This window comes from Neophocaena asiaeorientalis, unplaced genomic scaffold, assembly GCF_003031525.2.
Source record: "Neophocaena asiaeorientalis asiaeorientalis breed wild unplaced genomic scaffold, Neophocaena_asiaeorientalis_V1.1 scaffold683, whole genome shotgun sequence".
NCBI lineage: Eukaryota > Metazoa > Chordata > Mammalia > Artiodactyla > Phocoenidae > Neophocaena > Neophocaena asiaeorientalis.
In genome coordinates, this window is record NW_020173497.1 from 256,847 (window position 1) to 280,853 (window position 24,007).

The window sequence follows — 24,007 nt, forward strand, 5'->3', positions numbered from 1 at the left end:
CCATTCTCGAGACCTGTGCATGACACCAAACAAGACTACGTGTGCAGAATGCCAGGTCGTAGATGCCAGCTTCCGGGTAGTGACTGGGGTCAAGAGAGAATGAAAGGAAAAGGAAAAAGGAGGGACTTCCCTGGTGGTCCACCGGTTAAGAATCTTCCTTCTAATGCAGGGCATGCGGGTTCGATCCCTGGTCCGGGAACTAAGATCCCACACGCCACGGGGCAACTAAGCCCACGCGCCACAACGGCTGAGCCCGCGCGCCCCAAGGAGAGATCCCATGTGCCTCAACTAAGACCCGAAGCAGCCAAAAATAAATATTTAAAAACAAAGAAGAAAGAACAATAGAGGAAAAGACCACCCCTCTGTAGTTCCTTTCTGAAGAAGTAGAATCCACCAAGAAGCATATTCATGGGAGGTTTCACGTGCCTTTGCGATGCAGGTTCGCACTGGCTTTGCGTTCGGGTGCCTCTCAGCTCAGGGCACCCACACTGCCAGCGGCCTCTCAGCTCAGTGCCTCTCAGCTCAGGGCACCCACACTGCCAGCGGCCACACGGCAGCAGAGGTACAGACACAGCTCCCAGCCTCACTGCCTGCCCCTCCTCGGTTACACAATAACCCTGTCCTCCAAACACTCACACGCACGTCACTGTCGCGCTCACTCGCCCCGTGGTGTCTCCACCAGAGATGCTCTGGACCTACCTCTCCCCTGCACCTGAGCCGTCCTGGCTACTTCCTCTTCCTGAGGACCAGTTCGTGTTCAGAGTTCACCTTCAGGCAGCCCACTAACTCTCCAGTGCTTCCAGCTACCACCCTACTTGCCAATTTCTCCTCTTGCAAACCCGCCTATGTGCCGTCCTTAGAAGAGACGCACCCCTGAGACCACGGAGGAGACCCATTAGGTGACAGTTTCCCTCCAGACTCGTCATCACACGCTATGGTTAGTCCTCTGGCTGTTATTTGTTGAGAGAGCACAGAGTAAGCCCCCTCCACACTTACCTTCCTGAGAGCAAATCCCGACACCTGGAGAATAGCTCATCCTGCAACCTACAAGCCCCGAGACAACTCCTGCCTGAAGTTGCTGGGAGTGGAACACTACCTCATTCTGCAACACTCTTCCCAATTTAAATTAAGCACATTACAGAGAAGAGCGACAGAAATATAAACCCCCAGACTGGGAATTCCCTGGCGGTCCAGTGGCTAGAGCTCCGCGCTGCCAATGCTAGGGTGTGGGTTTAATCCCTGCTCGAGGAGCTAAGATCCCGCGAGCCGAGCAGTGAGGCCAAAAATAAATAAATAAGTAAACTCTCAGGCCCCCCAAATTGAGAGTGGTGACCGTAATGTGACTGAAAAATCTTTAAAGGGAGCAAAGGGGCGTGTCACTGGTAAGGGCCACTGTCACAAAATGACACCAGCAGTGACCGAGATCACATCCATGTATCAACAGGGATGAGAAACGCCAACAAGCACTTTCTCACCATCTCTCCCAAATCTCTAAAATCCACCCAGACTATTTCCATTTCCTCGCTAGGATAGGCACCCTAAGCCACAACTTATCCATGGCCAAGTAAGGAGTATTACTACCTGCCGTGAGCTGTGATTCTGAATGACTCTGCAGCACTGGGTCCTGGGCCTGTGAATTCGGCAGCGGTCCAGGCTTCCTCGGAAGGCTGCAGACCACCAGGAACAAGTGTCAAGACTGTTGCCGCAGAGTCTGTACACAAAAATTGCCCCTAGATGTGCCCAGAGAGGAGGTTCTGCAGAAGCGTAAGTCAGGCAAACTGCTTCTGAAAATGGTGGACGATAAAGAAGCAAAGAGGGCTTCCCTGGTGGCGCAGTGGTTGGGGGTCCGCCTGCCGGTGCAGGGGACGCGGGTTCGTGCCCCGGTCCAGGAAGATCCCACGTGCCGCGGAGCGGCTGGACCCGTGAGCCATGGCCGCTGAGCCTGCGCGTCCGGAGCCTGTGCTCCGCAACGGGAGAGGCCACAGCAGTGAGAGGCCCGCGTACCGCAAAAAAAAAAAAAAAAGAAGGAGCAAAGAATGAGCCTTGGACACGGGGTTATGCGTTTCTGTGTCAAAAGCAAAGAGCGAGTCCGGTGCGGAGGGTAGGTGGGGAAGTGGGCTCCTAACCTAACCACCTCCCAGTTTGGCCACCCTTCATTCGGTCTAACAGGTTTTAGAGGGGGCTTCCTCAGAGGATAGAACCACCCACGCACTGCACCACGGCAAGAGCTACCTAACCAGCCTCCAGGCTGGCCTTGTCTCACGTTGGCCTAATACATTGTCTTTTGTCTTTCTGCAATTACTTGCCAAATATGCAGAGCTTATTTTTATTTTTATTTTTTTGCGGGGGTGGGTACGCGGGCCTCTCGCTGTTGTGGCCTCTCCCGTTGCGGAGCACAGGCTCCGGACGCACAGGCTCAGCAGCCATGGCTCACTGGCCCAGCCGCTCTGCGGCATGTGGGATCCTCCCGGACCGGGGCACGAACCCGTGTCCCCTGCATCGGCAGGTGGACTCTCAACCACTGCGCCACCAGGGAAGCCCCAGAGCTTATTTTTATTTATCTATCTATTCACCTCATAATTTAGCACCAAAGCAAGTCTGTAGCCCAGGAACCATCCTCCCCGCACCTGAGGTACAAGTCTGATTTGGTTCTCACAAAAGGAAATTTCAGAATTCAGATTTTCCTGTCATTACAGATGCCATTTAAGAATCTGCAAACAAACAAACAGAATATCTGGATCCATGTTCCTAATAAGGGCATTGACAGCTCTCATTCACCGAGTGATTTGTTTGTAGCAGTGTTTGTTGCTGTTGATACTTTAGGTACACATGATCCATTTTGGGCTAATTTTATGTTTCTTCTTTATTTATTTTTAATAAATTTATTTTATTTATTTATTTTTGGCTGCATTGGGTCTTCGTTGCTGTATGCGGGCTTTACTCTCGTTGCTGCAAGTGGGGGCTACTCTTCGTTGCGGGGCACAGAGCACGGGCTCTAGGCACGTGGGCTTCAGTAGTTGTAGCACGCGGGCTTAGTAGTCGTGGCTCACGGGATCTAGAGCGCAGGCTCAGTAGTTGTGACTCACGGGCTTATTGCTCCGTGGCATGTGGGATCTTCCCGGACCAAGGCTCGAACCCATGTCCCCTGCATTGGCAGGCAGATTCTTAACCACTGCGCCACCAGGGAAGCCCTATGTTTCCTCTTTATAAAGTAATGTTTTGAATGCTTTGCTCCTTCCCCAAATGCACTGGAAATTAAAACATGATTTGAGTGGTTCTTCAATCAAATGAGGGGGAAAAGCCACCTTACTAAATAATTGCTAATTATGGACAGGACTGCACTTCCCATATGCTGTTTTCCCCTTGAAATGTTGTCTTTGAAGCAGCTTTGCTCGTGCCCGTATTACGACTTACCGGAATCCATGGACAATCTTCTGCTTGGCTATGAATGCCTGAAAAAAAAAAAAAGAAAGGTACGGTCCTGAGACCTGAGACACTCACTGCAGAACCCCTCACAATTAAGCATCCAGGCAAATTAGGCAGGAACTCGGTAGCGACGTGGAAAGTCAAGGAGACCCAGTTGGAATGAAAACCACTCTCTCAAGGGGAGTGTTTTGCGCGTTTGTGGTCACTACCTCCGCCATTCGCGAGTGCCGGCTAACGGTCTGTCCTCTCTTTGCAGTCCATGGTGCTTCTGCTGCATAGCCAGCGGCAGTACATCTTCGAGTACGACACGTGGGACCAGCTGTCGGCCATCACCATGCCCAGCGTGGCTCGCCACACCATGCAGACCATCCGCTCCATCGGCTATTACCGTAACATATACAACCCCCCGGAGAGCAATGCCTCCGTCATCACGGACTACAACGAGGGCGGGCTGCTTCTCCAGACGGCCTTCCTGGGTACGAGTCGGAGGGTCCTATTCAAGTACAGGAGGCAGACCAGGCTCTCAGAAATCTTATACGATAGCACGAGAGTCAGTTTTACCTACGATGAAACGGCAGGAGTCCTCAAAACGGTAAACCTCCAGAGTGATGGTTTTATTTGCACCATCAGATACAGGCAAATTGGGCCTCTCATTGACAGACAGATCTTCCGCTTTAGTGAAGATGGGATGGTGAACGCGAGATTCGACTACAGCTATGACAACAGCTTTCGGGTGACCAGCATGCAGGGTGTCATCAATGAAACTCCGCTGCCCATTGACCTCTATCAGTTCGATGACATTTCTGGAAAAGTGGAGCAGTTTGGAAAATTTGGAGTTATATATTATGATATTAACCAGATCATTTCCACAGCTGTAATGACTTACACGAAGCACTTTGACGCTCACGGCCGCATCAAGGAAATTCAATATGAGATCTTCAGGTCACTCATGTACTGGATTACAATTCAGTATGATAACATGGGTCGGGTAACCAAGAGAGAGATTAAAATAGGGCCCTTCGCCAACACTACCAAATATGCTTATGAGTACGATGTCGACGGACAGCTGCAGACAGTTTATCTGAATGAAAAAATTACGTGGCGTTACAACTACGACCTGAATGGAAACCTCCACCTACTGAACCCAAGTAACAGCGCGCGCTTGACGCCTCTTCGCTATGACCTGCGAGACAGGATCACCCGACTGGGCGATGTTCAGTACCGGTTGGATGAAGATGGCTTCCTGCGTCAAAGAGGCACAGAGATCTTTGAGTACAGCTCCAAGGGGCTTCTGACCCGAGTGTACAGTAAAGGCAGCGGCTGGACAGTGATCTATCGTTACGACGGCCTGGGAAGGCGTGTGTCTAGCAAGACCAGTCTGGGACAACACCTGCAGTTTTTTTACGCAGACCTCACTTATCCCACCAGGATTACTCACGTCTACAACCATTCGAGTTCAGAGATCACCTCCCTCTATTACGATCTCCAAGGACATCTTTTTGCCATGGAAATCAGCAGCGGGGATGAATTCTACATCGCGTCAGACAACACAGGGACACCACTGGCTGTCTTCAGCAGCAACGGGCTTATGCTCAAACAGATTCAGTACACCGCATACGGCGAAATCTATTTTGACTCCAACATTGACTTTCAGCTGGTGATTGGATTTCATGGTGGCTTGTATGACCCGCTCACAAAATTAATCCACTTTGGAGAAAGGGATTATGACATTTTGGCAGGACGATGGACAACGCCTGACATAGAAATCTGGAAAAGGATTGGGAAGGACCCAGCTCCCTTTAACCTGTACATGTTTAGGAATAACAACCCTGCAAGCAAAATCCATGATGTGAAAGACTACATCACAGGTAAGTGTAATTGTTTTTCCTTTCCAAGTACTTTAATCACTGGATTAACACACGAAATAACGGCCCGTAGTTTAACTGTGCGCCTCCCTCATGCAAAATCAAATGCCTAACCTTTTAGATGAAACCAAGGAGAAACCACAGAGGGACACTGAGACATAGTTCGTTGCTTCCTATTCTGCCTGCCAGTGCCCAAGACCACAGGTTTCTGAAATGACGTGCAATCCAGTCACTTAAGGAAGGGAAGGGACGTGGGGGTGCAGAAAACACGGGGAACTTGGAGTCCCCAAATTGGAGTTCCAATTCCAACGCTTTATAGCCAAGTCACATGACTTTTTGAGTCTGTTTCCTTAAAAGTAAACTGGGGAGAGCAATGCCTGCTTTGTGGTATTAAATACAGTAACGTATGCAATTCTGCTTTAAATAGTAACTGCCTTACAAATGTGTGAGGGAGGTTTTCCTTTTACACGTGTCAAGTTCTAATGAAGGAATCAGTAAGGAACACGACACCACGTGACTCAGCAGCCCATCCCTGGGAGGTGTGATAACTCCCTCTTCCCCACTGTCGCCTGGGGGCAGTGATGCTTAGCCAGTGGACCCTGTTTCTCTCCTCAGTTCTGTCCTCTTATACTACTGTCTTCATCACCAGTTAGGGCAGTGTTCCTGTACGGTGGCACTGCTAAGGAACACATTAGTTTTTCTGCCAATATGGGTATAGATTTAAGACCTTTCCAAATTCAGTGCATGATCCAATTTAAAACATTGAGTTCCCCTTCTGCCACCACAGAAGCACCAGGATGTGAAACAGAGACGAGTCCTTGCAAGCGTGACTCTGGTTCCCTTTAACGAGCAGCTTCTTTACTCTTTATTGAGGTAACATTGCTTTACAACATTATATGTTTCATGTGTACAACATTCTGTTTCTACTTCTGTACACACGACAGCGTCCTTGCCAACACAAACTTATGTGACATCCGTCACCATACACAGTTGATGCCGTTTCCCCGCTTTGTCCTCCCCACCTCCTGCCCTTCTGGTAACCACTACTCTGTCCTCTATATCTACATGTTTGGTTTGGTTTGGTCATTTATTTGGTTTTTTTATATCATCTGAGTTAGGGGAATTCCCTGGTGGTCCAGTTGGTAAGACTCTTGTGTTTTCACTGCCAAAGGCCTGGGTTCAATCCCTGGTCAGGGAATTAAGATCCCACAAACTGCACAACGCGGCCAAAAAAAAAAAAACGTTGTACATTACGAGCGAAGTCATACCGTGTTTGCCTTTCTCCGTCTGAATTACTTCACTTAGCGTCATACCCTCAAGGTCCATGCATCCACGTTGTCACAAATGGCAAGATTTCATTTTTTTTTTTGTGACTCATATTCCATTGTGTGTGTGTGTATACACAGACCATATCTTCTTTATCCATTCATCTATTGATAAGCACTTAGGTTGTTTCCATATCTTGGCTATTGTAAAGAATGCTGCAATGAACCTAGGGGTGGATGTATCCTTTCGAATTAGTGTCTTTGTATTTTTGGATAAATATGCAGAAGAGAGATTGCTGGATCATATGGTAATTCCATTCGTAGCTTTGTGAGGAACGTCCATCCTGCTTCCCTTAGTTCCCTCTGGTGAGCTGAGATGTCCCCTCGTGCTCTGCTGCAGGGATTCTGAAGCCTTCTGTTTCCACCTTCCATTCCTGAGCCACACTCTGCCACAGTTAACCTCCTGGCTATATTTATGTTTCCTAGAGGAAGGTTACTCTGGAGTTTTCTGTTTTGTTCGCTTTTGGCTCGCGTTAGGTCCTCCTTCCGGCTGTCTTTCTCGCCCAGCGCTTGAGGCGTTCCCAGACGGCTGTTTTCGGCGCAGCTCTCCACCCCCGGTTCACTGCACATCTGCCTCCCACTTTCCTGGGCTTTTCGTAGCCCTCTCCCTCGCGAGCCAGTTCCGTGTCCCTTCTCTCGGCGTCCTGATTCAGCAACACGCTTATGGAATTCTCCTTCAGGGTTTTCCGTACTTACCTGCCTTCACGTCCCACTTGTTGGGCAGTAATTTTCAACACTTGATAGGAGCCTCTGATTTTCACTGCTTCACAGACATTGTTCACAGTAGGGTACCTTTGCCCCCAGCACTGCCCCATCCAAAAGAATTTTCTCTAACATACAAGCCCCCTGTAATCTTACGCACACATGCGCGCACACACACACAAGTGTGTTACTTTCTATCCTCCTCCACCACCAGCAACCCTCCACTTAAAACAGGGAGGACACCACTGGGTTTATAGCCTATATGATGCCTGCACAAAGGGACCTGCCAGCCTGGCAATGAAGTGAGAGTCTGTGCCTTGGAGAAGGAAATGGGGAACAAGTGGCCTTCATCATTCTGACAAGCAGTTTACCACTGGTTATTTAAGAGGTGTTGACGGTGGCTGAAAGGCTGGAAAGCCCACAGCTCCTGGATTCATCCTCTCCTAGCAATGTGGGTGGCAGGGAATGCCACAGCAGCATTTTCTGAAAAATATCAAAAGAGAGATGGAACAGCATAAAATATATTAGGTGAAATGCAATTTCGAGTTTTCCAGCAATGTGCTTAGTATATAAAGTAATCTACACCCAACTGTACTCGTGAAGCTGCAAGCCTGCTGCCTAGTTCCGTAACATTAGAACCTCCGGAACAGAATCAAAGCCTTATTTTCAGCTTAATGGCTTCTGGAGTCACGTGGTGACATTTTAAAATACCATCTTAAAGGTTTCCAGCTTCTTCTCTCCCCCAAAGTTTGTCTCCACCTGTGCACAGTGAGCCTGTGTAGTCAGAACTGATGGGATCAGAACGCCTGTGCCCTTGGCCAGCTTGGCCAGCTTTCACCATTCATCTTTAAGAATCAACGGTTGATCTTCATACCCGCAATTCAGGGTTCTTATTAATAGGAAATGGGTGGTGGAAGCCTGCATATCCTTGGGCAGTCGCTTTTGAAAGCTAATAACACACGACTTCTATTTAAGACCAGCCTTTACTAACTACAAATGCCATTTGTTGTCGACAACGCTGTCTGTTTCGTGTTTCTGGGCGTTGTTATTCGCATTTTTTATCACCGTCACCAGCACGAGGGACCGTGTACCCCCTCTGTCGAGGTGAGTCTCTGTTATCTGCATTGTCTGCAGCCCTGTCTCACTTCGTTCTGCTACTGAAGTTATTGTCACCATGTCTGAAAATAGTCAGTTTTTTTTTAACATCTTTATTAGAGTATAATTGCTTTACAATGGTGTGTTAGTTTCTGCTGTATAACAAAGTGAATCAGCTATACGTATACATATATCCCCATATCTCCTCCCTCTTGCGTCTCCCTCCCACCCTCCCTATCCCACCCCTCTAGGTGGTCACAAAGCACGGAGCTGTGCTATGCGGCTGCTTCCCACTAGCTAGCTATTTTACGTTTGGTAGTGTATATATGTCCATGCCACTGTCTTTGTCACAGCTTACCCTGCCCCCTCCCTGTATCCTCAAATCCATTCTCTAGTAGGTCTATGTCTTTATTCCTGTCGTACCCCTAGGTTCTTCATGACTTTTTTTTTTCTTAGATTCCATATATATGTGTTAGCATACTATATTTGTTTTTCTCTTTCTGACTTACTTCACTCTGTATGACAGACTCTAGGTCCATCCACCTCACTACAAATAACTCAATTCCGTTTCCTTTTATGGCTGAGTAATATTGCATTGTATACATGTGCCACGTCTTCTTTATCCATTCATCCGATGATGGACACTTAGGTTGCTTCCATCTCCGGGCTATTGTAAATAGAGCTGCAGTGAACATTTTGGTACATGACTCTGTTTGAATTATGGTTTTCTCAGGGTATATGCCCAGGAGTGGGATTGCTGGGTCTAGAGTCAGTTTTTAATTGTAGGGTGATGGCAAACATGGGCTCTTTTTCAGGGTCATTGTTTGCGAATGTGGGTTTTACGGTAAGGCTTTCAGTGTAGGAAAGCACAAGATAAACTCTAAGGCCTTTCATTTGGAACCTTCTTTTCCTAGATGTTAACAGCTGGCTGGTGACATTTGGCTTCCATCTGCACAATGCCATTCCTGGGTTCCCTGTCCCCAAATTCGATCTAACGGAGCCTTCTTACGAACTGGTGAAGAGTCAGCAGTGGGACGATGTACCGGTAAGAGACAAAAAGCAAAACCATGAAAAGGTTATAAAGGGCTTACTTGCACCTTATTTTCCCCTGCTTAATCAGACTACCCGGGTGAAAACTGTACCAAAGACCATTTTTAATTTTTTTGACTCTTTCAGGAAAGAAAGCACCACTTCCCTCTTGCATTTCTGTTCAGCAAATCAGGGGCCTGTGAAACAGGCTTAAATCTGGTTTTAGTGATGCTAATACAAACAGAGAAAAGCATTATCAAAAGGTAATAAAATGTGAAAGCTCATTTTTGAGTGCAGGGTTTCTACAGAGAACCCCAGGAACGCACATTTATAGTATTTGGGACCTTAAGGCAAAGATACAATAAACAGGAGGGCGGGGGGGTTCATGTCACAAATTAGCAGCTCGCAAGCAATGCCACAAAGTTCCACTTCCTTAAAATACTGGCAGTGTTTCAAGGGAAAGGATTAAAAATAAAATGGCCTCTGGTAAGGCACCACCTACTACTAGGTGTTTATGGAATTTTCCTGAAAAGAACAGAGCAGGAAGCCTGGAACTGTTCTGGGAAATAAAAGAAACGGAGAAAGAATGGAAAATTGCAAAGTCAAAGCTGCCATTTCAGAAAGTGGCACTTTTAATTCCCACCATGCAGAGATCAGAAAGGAATGCAACAACGAAACACCAGAATTTCTAGCTTAAAGCAAGAATAATTAAAGGTCAAGAAATTGGGCTACCCCGTAATGATAAGAAGAGAGCGCAGAGTTTCTTAGAAAGATTCATTCCCCACCCCCACCCCCGCCCCTTGACCAATTTCCTAGAATTTCAATGAATACAAAGAGAAAAGGCAATCCTGGCTCAAACACACATACACACACAAGTTATTACACAGTTCCAATACCTCTGCTTTCGTACTTAACATAAAAGCAATTCCTTTTTCAGATGTCACCTTTACATTTAAAAAGTAAAACCCATCCAGTTTCCAGGACCTGGGAGCCATTTTGACACTTCTAACTGCAAATACATCTGCACTGATCAAGTGCCATGAAGACATCCTGAAGTTTACTAATGCCTTTGAGCGTGTCCTAATGGCAGATGACTTCCCAACATGTCTGAAAACACTGAAGTCTTACTGTACAAATGGACTGCCAACTTTTTTTCCTAGGCAGCCTTTTCAGTCAGGCTCAGGTTCTCTGTCTTCAGAAGTAAGGACAGCTTAGGGAGTCGAAGGCAAAGACATCAAGGCCGCCCGGAGAGCAGAAAAACAAATGTGCCCTCACTGCTGCAAACGAAACACGTTTCCATTTGGGGAAACCCTGGCCAGACAAACATCTGGTGGTATAAGAGCTGTCTGAGTTAAAATTCCCCAATTTAAAACCCTTGCCAGTGTAGAAGGCCCACTGTCTCCTAAGTCTGCGAAAAAAAATAAATGTTTTCCTAAAGTAATAAACACTCGTTGCCAGCTGTCCCACTGTGCGCCGCCCATCGTGGCCGATTATAGTGGTCACATGCTGCTGCAAACTGTGCACCCGGAGACGGTGCCGAGTTTGCCTGAATTAAAGCACACGCCTTTCAAAGCGTATCAAGTGGGGCGCGGTGAGCCAGCGCCAAGCGCCCCCAGGCTTTCCAGCCTTCCCCTGGGTGCTGGTGCTTTCTCCCCAGCCTGCCATGGAGAACGGTGCTGGGGTGGACGCCCCGATAAGCTGATTCCGCTCGTGGGGTGAGCCTGGGAAAAGGGCATCTGGAAACGGAGAGAGAGAAGGCAAACGCCCTGCATGTTTCGCCCCCATTAGAAAGGAAAACGCTTTGCTAAGCACCATGCGTGATGGCGTTACCACCTCGCTCTGCCTTTCGAAACACACTGGGGATCAGCCTGAGCGGGAGGACCCCGGGGGCCGGCGAAGCCTCGGCCTCTCTCAAGAGCTGACGGAGGTTCTCCCCAGCCCCCCGCTCCCCGCCTTCCCCCGCCCCTCCGTTTTTCCTGCCCGCAGCCGGAGCCCCGCCCGGGCGGAGGCTGTTCTCTAAAGCGCCCTCCTGTTCTGTTTCGCTTTTCAGCCCACGTTTGGAGTCCAGCAGCAGGTGGCGAGGCAGGCCAAGGCCTTCCTGTCCCTGGGCAGGATGGCCGAGGTGCGGGGCAGCGCGCGCCAGGGCAGCGGCGCGCCGTCGTGGCTGTGGTTCGCGACGGTTAAGTCGCTGATCGGCAAGGGCGTCATGCTGGCCGTGAGCCGGGGCCGCGTGCAGACCAACGCGCTCAACATCGCCGACGAGGACTGCATCAAGGTGGCGGCCGTGCTCAACAGCGCCCTCTACCTGGAGGACCTGCACTTCACCGTCGAGGGCAGGGACACGCACCACTTCATCAAGACCAGCACGCCCGAGGGCGACCTGGGCACGCTGCGCCTGACGAGCGGCCGCCGGGCGCTGGAGAACGGCATCAACGTGACCGTGTCGCAGTCCACCGCCGTGGTCAACGGCAGGACCCGCAGGTTCGCGGACGTGGAGCTGCAGTTCGGCGCGCTGGCGCTGCATGTGCGCTACGGCGCGACCCTGGACGAGGAGAGGGCGCGCGTGCTGGAGCAGGCGCGGCAGCGCGCGCTCGCCCGGGCCTGGGCGCGCGAGCAGCAAGGGGCGCGAGCCGAGGGGGCTCCCCGGCACCGAGGAGAGCCAGACTGCTCTTAAAAAAAAAACAAACCACCCCCCCCAAATCAAAGCAGACAGACAAAAACAAAAACCTTTCTTCTGAATGACCTTAAAGGTGATCGGCTTTAAAGAATATGTTTACATATGCATATCGCTGCACTCAGTTGGACGGAAAGTATTGCGAGGAAAACATCATTAAAGGAAAAAAAAAAAAGCCCAACCATTTTGCCCCGGGCCGTCTGTTCTTCGAGGCACTGTGTTTAAAGAAGGTAGAGATGCACACAGTGTTTCCAGATGTTACCCAGCTGTCGACCTTTGCTTACAAGAAGTAGTCTCTCTGCATAGGGTGTGATGTATATCCCTGTTAATGTTAGAATGTGAGGCAGAGTTACTGTTCCTGGACGACCCGACTGCTTCCCCAGTGCTGCTTTGTAAAAGGACATTGGCACAAGTGACTTCTGCCGGGGCGGGGATTTCTAAGGGATTTTACGAGGCCAACGTGGTGTGCCTCGCGGGGAAAAACACCGGCCCACACAGAATCCTTGTCACTGATGATGAGCAAAGGAAGCCCTGATTTTTTTGTAAATTATGTGAGACAAGTTGTTTATGGATTTTTATATGAATTACAATTTACTGTACATCAAATATTAGTCTCAGAGGAGTTAATTTATGTAAAGTGTTTAAAAAGTTTATACTTAAAAATAAAACGATAAAAACATGTGAACTGTGTGATTTTTTAAAAAGGATTGCACCTTTTGTTATGTTATAGCTGTACAGTATAAATTATTATATTGTAGAGATATAACGACTTATGCCTATAATGTCCGGAAGTGTTAATATTTTTGTATCAGGTTGAAAAAAATGTGCCACTTTCTATCGCTAGACCGGTAGGACAGTGCAGTCCTACGTGGGTGGCTGGCTCATCAGAGGACGTCTCCTTTCTCTTCTCTTTTTCATCAGGCCAGTGTCCTCGACCATTATCAGCTAAGAGGCACGGTAGAAAACTAAGGCTGGTGGAATGTAACGGAAGATACAAACACAAAAACAAACAAACAGAAACAAAACAACCAAAACGGGGCGGGAGGAGTTCTCTGGCCCTCTCTCGGCCCTGGAAGTCCGTGGGGAGTTGGTGTCGTTAACCCCAGGGTTCTCCTGTTAGCGTTCCTTGAAGCCTCATTTCGTGATGGAGGCGAGAGACCCCGTCGGGTGCTCGGGAAACCTTTGTGAGCAGGAAAGGGGCTGATGCAGTCGTGACCACAGACAAGTGTCTTCAGATCCAGGGAAGCGAGCAGAAACCGAGCAGTGGTGAGAGAGCCAGGTGGGGAAGGTCAGGGTCCCTCGGCCGGTCTCGAGTTTGGACCCTCGGGTCACCAAGAGGGACAAGAAAGGGAGGCAAAATCTGCCCTAAGCCCGCACGACCCAGCCTGCCCGGGAGCTGGTTTGAACGGCAGCCTCGGCTCTGTCTCGGGGACGCCCGGGGTGGCAGACGCCACGGGAAGTGACCTGGCAGCCGGTCCCGCGTGCCCGCGCGCCGAGCACCTGCACTTCCGTGCGGCTCTGGCCGCTCTGGCACGTCTCCTTCGTGAGCACTAAATTCAGCCACAAAAATATTTTCAGAAAACCTTTCTCAGTTCATTGAGCTATCGCACACGCTGTCTTCCTCTGTGTATAATGGTGATAAAGCGTAGCTAAGTGAACATGTCGTACACATAAAGGTCCAAGTGATGTACTGGAGATAACTTTTAACTGCTTTGTGTGTATCACATACTCTGAATTTGCACCGTAGGCTGGGAAAGTTTCAAGATAGCTACTGAGTTCCCAGTATCAGTGCTATCACCATCTGTGTGTCTGGTAGCTACCGAAGTAATTAATCTGATGAATGCCGATATTTTAGTAGAATGAAAGCACAGAGTAGCAGTAATATTTTTTATCCTGGAGATCCTTTGGCGAGTATTATGAAGCCCAAATTTAGAAAACTATGAGATTTCAAACCACATAAACATGGCTCTGTTCTACATTTTATTTTTTACCTGTTGACATAGGTGTTTGCAGTTCTGTTCCACGGCATCTCTGCAGGGCTGTATTTAGCATGCTGTAAGTACTTTTGGTTGAAAGAGGCTCTGAGCCTAAATTCTCAGAAATGTTTCTAATGTATTGACCACGGAAAGCTTGTACCACATGACAGTAGTGGAGTCACAGCCTTACCCTCCTCTTGACATGGACTCTGGTCCTTTACACTGGCACCGCTGAGTAACAGATTTGGAGTATCTCCTGGTGCTTATTTTAGACGAAGTCAAATCAACCCAATTAGTGTCTTGTTAGCGGGTATAATGAGCTATTTCTTTGTCAAAAGACTTGTGATCTGGACATGGTTTTACGAGAAATAGTGACCTTGGGGAATATGTAAACAAAAGACCTTTTTCTAAGAGTTGGCAGGGAGGTGGGGGACTGTGTAATGAAAAGAATTAGCTTACAAAAGAGAAATTAATATTCAAAGTATTTTAGGCGCAGCCAGTCAAAACGCTCTCGTGATATTTTGAGATGTAACTTTGGTCTGATTTGTATTGTTCTTTTCATCTGCCTTCTTAACTTTATATGTGACCTGAATTCTCCATAACTGGATGACTATAGATTGCATCTAGGCATTCCAATAAAAGCCAACCCAACGTGTGTGTGTGTTTATATATTTTTTAAGACCTTGGGCCAGCCAGGATGGCTTTTGTGTTTTGGGGGTGGAGGATGTAAATAGATGCAGTTGTGGCGGTATCGATTCATCGGCAACCAGTTGATCATATCTTTTCTTTTCTTTTCTAATTGTGGTGTCCACCGGCCACATGGCCTGTTCAACGGTGTGCGCTTCACAGGGAACTCTTCCCGTGGCCTACTTTAGGGAAACGTTAAGGGTGCCCCTACAAAGCCAAACGTTATCACTGTGAAGAAGGAGAAGGAAAAAAACATACTACCCGTTACTCCCTGACAGCAGGCCTCATTCCTGTGATCCTGGCAATAAGTGCTCAATTAAAACTCTTGATTAGAACAATCAGTTTGGGCCTGATAGGCTCCCAGCGTCCTGGAGATGTCTACATCTACATCTAGACCGCCTTATTTAGGGGGTGCTTAGATCAGCAGTCCCAGGCTGGCTGGCCAAGGCTTTTGAGTTTAGTCTGAAGAGGCAGGCTTCATCACACTTGCTTTGTACTGACAGCCTCAACTTGATAACGTTGATCCAGAAGAAGAAGAATCAGGTCACTCCACTCAGCCGAAGGGTCTATTTTTTTCTCCTCGAATTAGAGGTTAACACACTCAGAACGGGGGTAAGCCAGAAAAACACATGCGAACTCCTGCTTTCACTTTCTACACTGCTTTCCCCAGAAGTCATGTCTGAATGCAGGCAAAGAAGAACGTTGTAGGTGAAAATTGTGTCTTCGGAGCAGAATCCTCCGGGCAGGGGATATGCAGCTGCCGCATGCTGTGAGACGTGCATTCAGGTGTTTACACGCATCGCACATCACACAGCATCGCCTATGGTTTCAAGCGTGGACCTGCGCATAAGAACAGTACCTGCCTACAACCACCTGGAACTGACACCAGTCCCCCAGCACTTTAAAGATGAGGGGAGACCCCTGCCTGTGATGCCGCCCTAGCCGTGCCCACCGTGCTCTCTATGCACCATCTTTTCTTTCTCCTTTTATCCTGGCCTGCTCCCAAGTGAAGCCCTTTCTCTCACCCGCTGAACAGCAGATCAGCTGTCTGAGGTGCTTTTTAAAAATGTATTTATTTATTTATTCAAACATCTTTATTGGAGTATAATTGCTTTACAGTGGTGTGTTAGTTTCAGCTGTATAACAAAGTGAATCAGTTATACATATACCTATGTTCCCATATGTCCTCCCTCTTGCGTGTCTCCCTCCCTCCCACCCTGCCTATCCCACCCCTCCAGGTGGTCACAGAGCACTGAGCTGATCTCCCTGTGCTATGCGGTGCTTCCCACCAGCTACCTGTTGTACGTTTGGTAGTGAGGTGCTTTTGCATGCAGGGCTCCAGAAGACGCAGCGGGAAGGCACTGATCCGCACCGTGCTCGCTCTGTGGCAAAACCCACCTGGGCAGCGCCCACAGCCTCGCGCTTGCTATAGTGCGAAGGAGAAGGCCCCACCCCCACCCCGGGCCAGGATCGGCCCCTCCCTCCCCATCCCCGGCCTCAGGTGCCATCTGACCTCCTGCAGACTGCAGCCAGCCCACCCCTGGAAATACATGAAGGACCGCAGAGCTCTTCCCCCTTCCACGGGTACCCAGATAGATTCTACCCCACTTTCCTTCCAAGGGGTGAGCTGATTTCCAGCACCCTTTAAAATGCATCAAATTCTAGAAGTGGGAATCAGAAGGGATTTAGAGAAGTTCGAATGAGTTGCCCAAGTTCACAGACGTGGCTCAAACCCAGGTGAGCAGAGATGCCGTGTCAGCAAGTACCCTCCACTGTATCCCGTAGTCTCCCAATGACACCACCCAGGAAATACTGGCAACACTCCTTACCACTGCCATTGCCTCGGGGCATGGGTCTTTCCAAAGCTGCCATAATCTAGAGTCATGACATGAGTTTTTCGTTATATAAAGATGCCCCGACCCTCGAACGTGTCTTGAATCCGACACTGCCAGCCAATATTTCTAGCTCTTCATCCCCCCTCACCGTAGTTAAGAAAGTCTGCCATGCAGTGTTAATGACTTCCTAATTTCTAAAAAGACTTATAAAAGAGAGACCACTGATTTGCATATATGCACGTGTTGGGCTGTTTATCTAGATTTTCCCTACGCTATTCATCTGGCTTTGGTCATCTTACCAAGACAATGAAAAAATTAAAATTGGTTATAAGTCATTATTACCCACTTAACCACGGAGTTAAGCCAGAGTACCAAAGAGGTAGTGATAAGCCATTTGAGTTTTCTGGCTTCTAATTTAAGCCACATAATGAATATCCTCTCTCGCCAGTCCTCATTTGCTATTCACCACCTCGGCAAGCATGGTCTCTTGATGTCAGTTAATTACGAATAACTTGTAGGTAAATTGAGTAAGCCTTTTCATTTATGCACTGACTTAAAACTCTGTCATGGAGGAATATAGGATTCCTAGAGTCTCCTATAGAGAGAATTTACTATAAACGGATCGTAAGCCTAGAGTAACATCAGTATTCAGCTCAGAGTTAATGGGGTCCACAAAGCGAATTTAATATATCCTTCCGGGACCTAAGCTGAGGAAAATTAAAAATTAGACGCGTAAATTGTGACTTCTGGGGCAAGGCAGTGTCTTGGTTACAGCCTTCCTGCTCAGAAGGTGACCCGTGAGCTGGGCCCTAATGCAGACATTCAGCCTGCATTTAGGAAGGGAAATGACACCTTCTACACGTGTGCTGAGATTACCCGAATTCCACCCACAGTGGCTACTTCTGTCCAGCATGACTCACTGCACAGAACTGACAGGATTTACAAGTGGCCCACTGGGTCAAAATGAATTCTTTAAAGTTCTCACATGTTAACTGTATCAGTGGTCTGTGAGGGGAGCATAAGTACCCGAGGAGTTAAAATGACAAGTCCTCTGACGTGACTGAAAGGCTGGGAATGGAACACGGGAGCGTGTGAAGAAGCACACCAAAGGCCCCCGTGGACCTCGAGTTCTTATCACAGAAGTGATTAATGGCCATAGAGGTGAAGAAACTACCCTACCCCCAATTTTCCTCCAGAATGAATGCTAGGGAGATTCTAGTCTACCTGTTCTACAGAAAATTCTAGAAAAATCATCCGCAGGACTCCTGGCTCTATATGCATCACCCGTGATGCTCTTCTAGAGAGCTCGCGTTCCTCTCCACCCTCCCCTCCCCCCCTCCTCTTCAGCTTAGGAGGAAACCCATAGACTCCCCTGGTAGACCAGATGGACGATAAATAATTACACAGGACATCACAGGAAACTAGAGTTCTTTGTTCTCGACTTACTTACAAAAGGTTATAAACAAGCAGATTTTAAAATCTACTCACTTCAGCTATGACATGATTTCTAGGTTGGACCCTGTAGCCAAAAAAACAAAAGAAAAGAAAGAGCAGCCCTGGGGTTTATGCCCCTGGCTCAAGCATGGACAGGTGCCACTGCAGAGCAGAAAGCAGATGCAGAGATGACGCAGAATGGGAGGAGTGGTCAGGGCCGGCCTGGCTCGGAGGGGCGCGGCACGTGGGCCGTAGCAGAGGGAAGAGCTCCTGCCCTACGTTCACCGCCCAGCGTGGGGCTGCCCTCTTGCCTTCCCTTCAATCTCCAGGGCTCTGGTCCTGCAGGAATGAAAAGCCATCCCAACCTCTGGTGGGAGAGTTGGGCAGGTCCTTCAGAACACTGCCTCCTCCTGAAATCCCAAGGAAGCATCCGGTTAGGGAGGACCTGGGGCCCCGGGGCTCTTCCCCACAACCCTCCGGGACATTGCTCCTGACGAGGAACTTTCGGGAAGGGTTCTAGTGCCCCCTGGTGATGGGCATCGTTGGTGAAGACGTGATCGATGCCAAAGTAGCGGCGCCGGGACCAGCTCCTGCCACCCTCTAGCCCTCTCCCCGGTCAGGCCAGTTCCAATTAGCCTCTATTTTCCCATCTTTGCTCTGCGCACGGAGTTTCACACATAAAACGATTACTTCTGCTTCATGCACCGCCTCACTGAGGCCGGGTCCTTGCAAAAATTGCTCCCCGTAAGATTTCCCTTCCCGTCAAGCAGAAACTTTGTCAAACAATGTTCCTCTCGCTTCCCAGATCAAAATAAGGCCCTTCCTCCCAGGAATTGCCTGCGGGCTGTTGTTTGAGTTTTGCAGCCCCCCAAAAACAGTGGTTTCTGAACTATCACATTGTTTCCCTTTTACTTTTCATGTTTGAACAGTCCTGTCATTCTGAAGAATCTCCCAGAAGGACAGGTCATTTAAATTCAGAGTGGCGTTTTTATTTCCGAGGGAGCCAGGCTCTCACCGTAAGTGCTAGAGTGACAGCTGGGAGGGGTGAACTCCCTGAAGCCCCTCGGGGGCAGCTGAGGCCTAAGCAGGGCCTGCCGGCCCTCCACCTGGCCTCCCGGGCGCTGGGGACATCCGTCTCCCCCGTCTGCCAGCCCACAGTGGCCACGGGGGAAAGAATCCAGGGTTCAACCTTCTTGACCCATGTTGTCACCCAAAGGAGCCAACGGACGCTGCTTTTATATGGCAGCCTGCACTGGTGTCCCTGGAGGCCTCTGGGGCCCCCAGACATAGCAGCCCCCTCTTTTCCCCACCCAAGTTTTCACGGAAATGAGGAAAAGGATCAAAGTTGGCATGTGAAAGTGCGAGTATCACCCTAGATTAAAGTGAAAAGCAGGGCTTCCCTGGTGGCGCAGTGGTTGAGAGTCCGCCTGCCGATGCAGGGGACGCGGGTTCGTGCCCCGGTCTGGGAAGATCCCACATGCCGCGGAGCGGCTGGGCGCGTGAGCCATGGCCGCTGAGCCTGTGCTCCGCAACGGGAGAGGCCACAACAGTGAGAGGCCCGCGTACTGCAAAAAAAAAAAGTGAAAAGCAATACGGATACCAAAATCAGGTAGAGAGACGTCCCGCACTTTGCTGTGAGTACTGGCCTGGGCGGCCCTCGCCTGGGGGCAGTGAGGCCCAGTTCGCCCCACGAGCCTAGTCATACTCCCCAACTCACCAGGAAGGGTAAGCTGCCCTCCTGCCCCACTGGAGCGACGGGGAGAGAGCGGTCAGGTGCGAGATCTCCCTCACTCACACACAGAGCCAGGAGGCAAGAATACTACACCAGATCTCAGGCCCTCGGGTCTGCCTGGCGCTGCCCACAGTGACACGGCCTCCAGCCACGACGCTTCGTCCCTCCGGGACTCCGTCGGGCACCCCCTTCCTGCTCCGACACCCGTGGAGGCATTTGGTGGCTGTATCGGAAACCAGTCCTGAAACACAAGCTCTCGCCCCGTCCGCAGACTGGCAGCCATCCAGATGAGGAGGGTCTGTTTCATACACCTGCTCCTGAGCTCCAAACCGCCACTCCCCCCGGGAGGGAACAGGCAGCAGAGCCGGGGCTCTGGACTTTGGGGAAGCGCCCCTCCCCATTCCTCTGCCTCTTGCTAGGAGGGGGCGGCAGGCTCGCCCCGCTCTTGTAAGTCACAGGGAAGCAGGCCTAGCCCTGCCGCCACTCGGGGCTCTTTCTGCGGCCTCGCCAATTGGTGCTCTAGTTCATCAAACTCAGAGAGGCCCTGGGGAAGTGGCGGAGCTGGGCGAAGCCCCAGAGCAGTGGACAAATACCCGTTAGTCCCACCTCGCCTGGCCACCTGCTCTGTCTGCACCTCAGGTTTTCCACCTTTAAAGTGGGCCCGACCTTCTGCTGCTGAGCTGCTCCTTCCCCGCCTCCCCTGCCCACAAGGGGGGTGTGTGTGTGTGTGACAGAGACAGACAGACAAAGGAAAAAGGAGCCCGTGGTGACGCTATTCCCCAGACATCTTTCAGCATCCCGCTGCCCGAGGCTGCGTTAGGAGGCCCCTCCAAGGGGAAGGGGGGTTCTCCCTGTAAACTCCCAGAGGAGAGGGAACTGCCGTCTTTGCTGAGGGCCCACACTTTTACCTGCAGGAAAGAGCTGAGAGTGAAGCCCCTTCCCACCCAAGCTCTCACTGCTCACCTTAAGATGGTGGAAATTAGTGAGTGAATATTTGTAATCACACACAGACCAATATAGAATAATACGGAATACACACCTTCAGAATACTGCCTGCAGCCAGTGTCCTGGACGCGGCCCAGCTGCAGAAAGGGAGCGGCTGAGGGAGGGGCAGAGGCAGCAAGCTCAGGGCTGGGGCCCCAAGCCTGAGGGTTCACAACCCGCTCCCTTCCTGCTGGTGGCCTCAAAGGCCAGCGACGACCAGAACCTACAGGATGTGCCCCTGCCGGAGCTCTCCGTCCTGCCGGGTCCAAGGTGTCAGGACATGGCCGTGCTCAAGCCCCTGGCAATTAACATGCCCAAAATAGGGCTCTCTGCAAGGCCATCCAATCCAGAGCCCAAGGAGTGACAGGATGACGGCATTTTCATCTCTGCCGTAGCGATCCCTCTGTGCTGCTGTCTGATCTTCCCATGATGCCAAGAAAAAAAAAAAAAGATTCTGACAGCTTCTGCCCAGCTCTAGTTTACTGGGAGAGAAAGCAACAGTCGTGACAGTCTTAGCCTGACAGAACCCCCGGTCTGCTGCAGGCCTCACGCATCCAGGTGCCAGGCTTGGCCCGGGCAGGGGCAGTAGAGTCCCCAACAAGCTCCGCATCCCGACTCAGAAAGGAGCTGTCAATGCTAATGGAGCTGAGCAGAGAGAGGGTCCCCAAGCTGTGTGGCTGGAGTCCCCACCTCTCCTTCGTGGGCCCCTCAGGCACGGCAGGGCCACCCCAGCCCTCACGGCCTCTGGGATCAGAGCGAGACTCTGCGGCGCTATTACTAAGGACTGAGATCTGCAGACAGCGCGGGCAGGGCCCAGCCCATGGGGTGTCCTGCCCTGAACCACTGCCCCAGGCTCGGCCCTCAGCCTGACCGGACACGCCTGCGGCCTCTGTCCGTCAGGAGCGCTGGCCGGGTGTGTGAAGGACCCCCTATCCCAGCCACGGACAGGCACAGACCATACCTCACACACACACACACACACACACACACACACACACACACCCCATCACCACCATCACACACATACACACACCCCATCACCACCACCATCACACACACACCCCACCTCCACCACCATCACACACATACCCCCCATCACCACCACCGTCACACACACACACAATCACACACGCACGTGCAGTTCTGCCTGACCCAAGTGAGGCAAACCACTTGGTGTCTCGGCACCTCAGTTTTCTCCATCTTTAAATTGGGCCCAAACCTGTGTTCTTGAGTCTCTCCTTCCCAGCCTCCCCAGCCCGTGAGCTGCCTGAGAGCCAGAGCGCTTTTCCACTGCTAGAGCGGAGTCCGTGCCTGGGCAGACCCCTCTGTGTCTCACCGTGTGGCGGGCTACAGAGACACCTAAACCCCAGGCAGGAAGCCTCCGGCCTCCCAGGACGTCCCTGGCTGTGGGCCCTCTGCCGGCACCACTGCGACAGCCACTGAGGGTGCCAGCTGCACAGACCCCTCAAGAAAACCACTGTCGAGACAGAGCCGGGAGGACAGAGCTGTCCTGCAGCAGGATAAGGAGGCCCGGGCCCTCAGTGCTGCCCCCCACCTCTAAGCCCGGCCGCTTCACCACGGGGGCTGGGCAGCCAGAGGGGACCCCCGCAGAGGCCCAGAGCCTGAGGATCCTCTGAGAACCCCCAGCCCACGGTTTGCAACTAGTCCTTTTGGCGGGGGGAGGGGGACAGGGTCTTTTTCCAATTAAATCTCACATTAAACCAAAGCTGACAAAGGCCCAGCTGCTCGGATTGAAGTTAAGAATGGGGGTCGGGCCACCCTACCTGTGAGGGGCACTGTGGAAGTTCCCAGAAAAGAAAGATTCCCATCCTCCAGGGTTTCCTGTTTAGTCAAGAGGCGACTGCTGTGAACACGGACCAGAGAGCCCAGTCCCACCTCGGGGGGTCCAGGCAGGCTTCCTGGAGGAGGTGAGCCTGAGCTGGAGCTCCAGGGGAGGAGCAGTGGGGAGGCAGGCAGGCTGTGCAGAGCAGAGTGTAGGGGACTGCGGCACAGGCTCCGGAGCCAGGCCGCCTGGGTCTTCCCACGCCATTTACCAGCTGCCTGGACTCACAGGACTTATTCCCCGCTCTGTGGCCCAGTTTCCATTTTTTACAAATTGAGGACTGGGGCTCCATGTGGTCATCATGAAGCTATAGCTCAGTGAAGCAGCAGATGTCAAGAGCTCGGCACAGCGCCCGCCTAGGCTCAGCGCCTCACAGGAGTCCGACCCCCGCGTGCAGTCACAGCCACAGTGTGGCCCAGGCAGCCGAAGCCACGCCTTCTGAGCACAGGGCTGTGTGGAGAACCGGCGCTCCCAGCGTCCCCTGCCCGAGGGCAGTGCAAGATCAGAACCGCAGTCTACGAGTCCCGGGCACCAGCCTGGGTGGATCAGGGCGGCTGAACGCACATCCCCAGGGACCTCTCCCAGGGGTGCAGGCCCAGGACAGCCCCCGTAGGCAGGAGTCTGGAACGCGTGGTCCCTGGGCTTCCTGAGATCCCCTGGAACAGGTTAGGGACTGGCCCAAGACGCATGGCTAGTGCTACAGGAGCTATAGCGCTGAAATTCCTGTCCATCTAACTCCAAAACCCATGCTCTCCCCGTCCACCTTGCTGCAGCCAAAGCCAAGCTCCGAGCTCAGGGTACAGGGCCCCAGACCACTTCAGATGCCCACCCTATTCGCTCTCTGGGCCTTCCGGGCCAGGATATGCTGAGCACATGCTGAAATCCAGCTAAATGAATGTTCTCCCACTTTCCAAGGAACCGCACCCCTCAAGCCTCGGTGCCTTTGCCTGTGCTGTGCCCCTTGCCCGGCTGCTGGGCGTACCTCGCCGGACTCCCCTCTGGACTGGCAACTGCTTGGTGGCACCACGGCGAGTCCAGGTCTGGAGGGTGCCCCGTGCTCTACCCGGGCCGTGAGCAGGCCCGGCTCCTTGGCCCCCACGAGGCACAGGGATGGGGCCGGCCCTCAAGGGGGTGCTTGCAGTTAGAAAGGCATCACCACACCGTGCTCCAAACGTGGTAAGTCATAAGTACCTGCCATTCTGCAAAACATCCGGGATGCCTCCAGAAATAAGGATGCCCTTATTTCAAACATAAACTTTAAATTTTAAAACGTCAGCCATTTGTGGTATAGAAAGAAGTGGTCTAAATTATTGAAGAGCTAATTACCGTTCAAAGCAAAGCAGTAGCAGCTGACGGCTCCTGTGATGCCCTCGGGCCATGAGACACCGCCTCGCGGGCTT

At 51.1% G+C, this 24,007-nt stretch overlaps 1 protein-coding gene across 1 annotated transcript in view; it reads left to right on the forward strand.

The window, feature by feature from the left end:
• LOC112401351 (teneurin-3) overlaps positions 1-12,116 on the forward strand; it is a 200,643-nt gene extending 188,527 nt beyond the window's left edge. The window contains exons 25-27 of the mRNA XM_024747546.1: positions 3,683-5,294; positions 9,328-9,458; positions 11,493-12,116. Coding sequence (XP_024603314.1) covers positions 3,683-5,294; positions 9,328-9,458; positions 11,493-12,116 — 2,367 coding nt within the window. The remainder of the gene's footprint in view (positions 1-3,682; positions 5,295-9,327; positions 9,459-11,492) is intronic.
• The last annotated feature ends 11,891 nt before the right edge of the window (positions 12,117-24,007 follow it).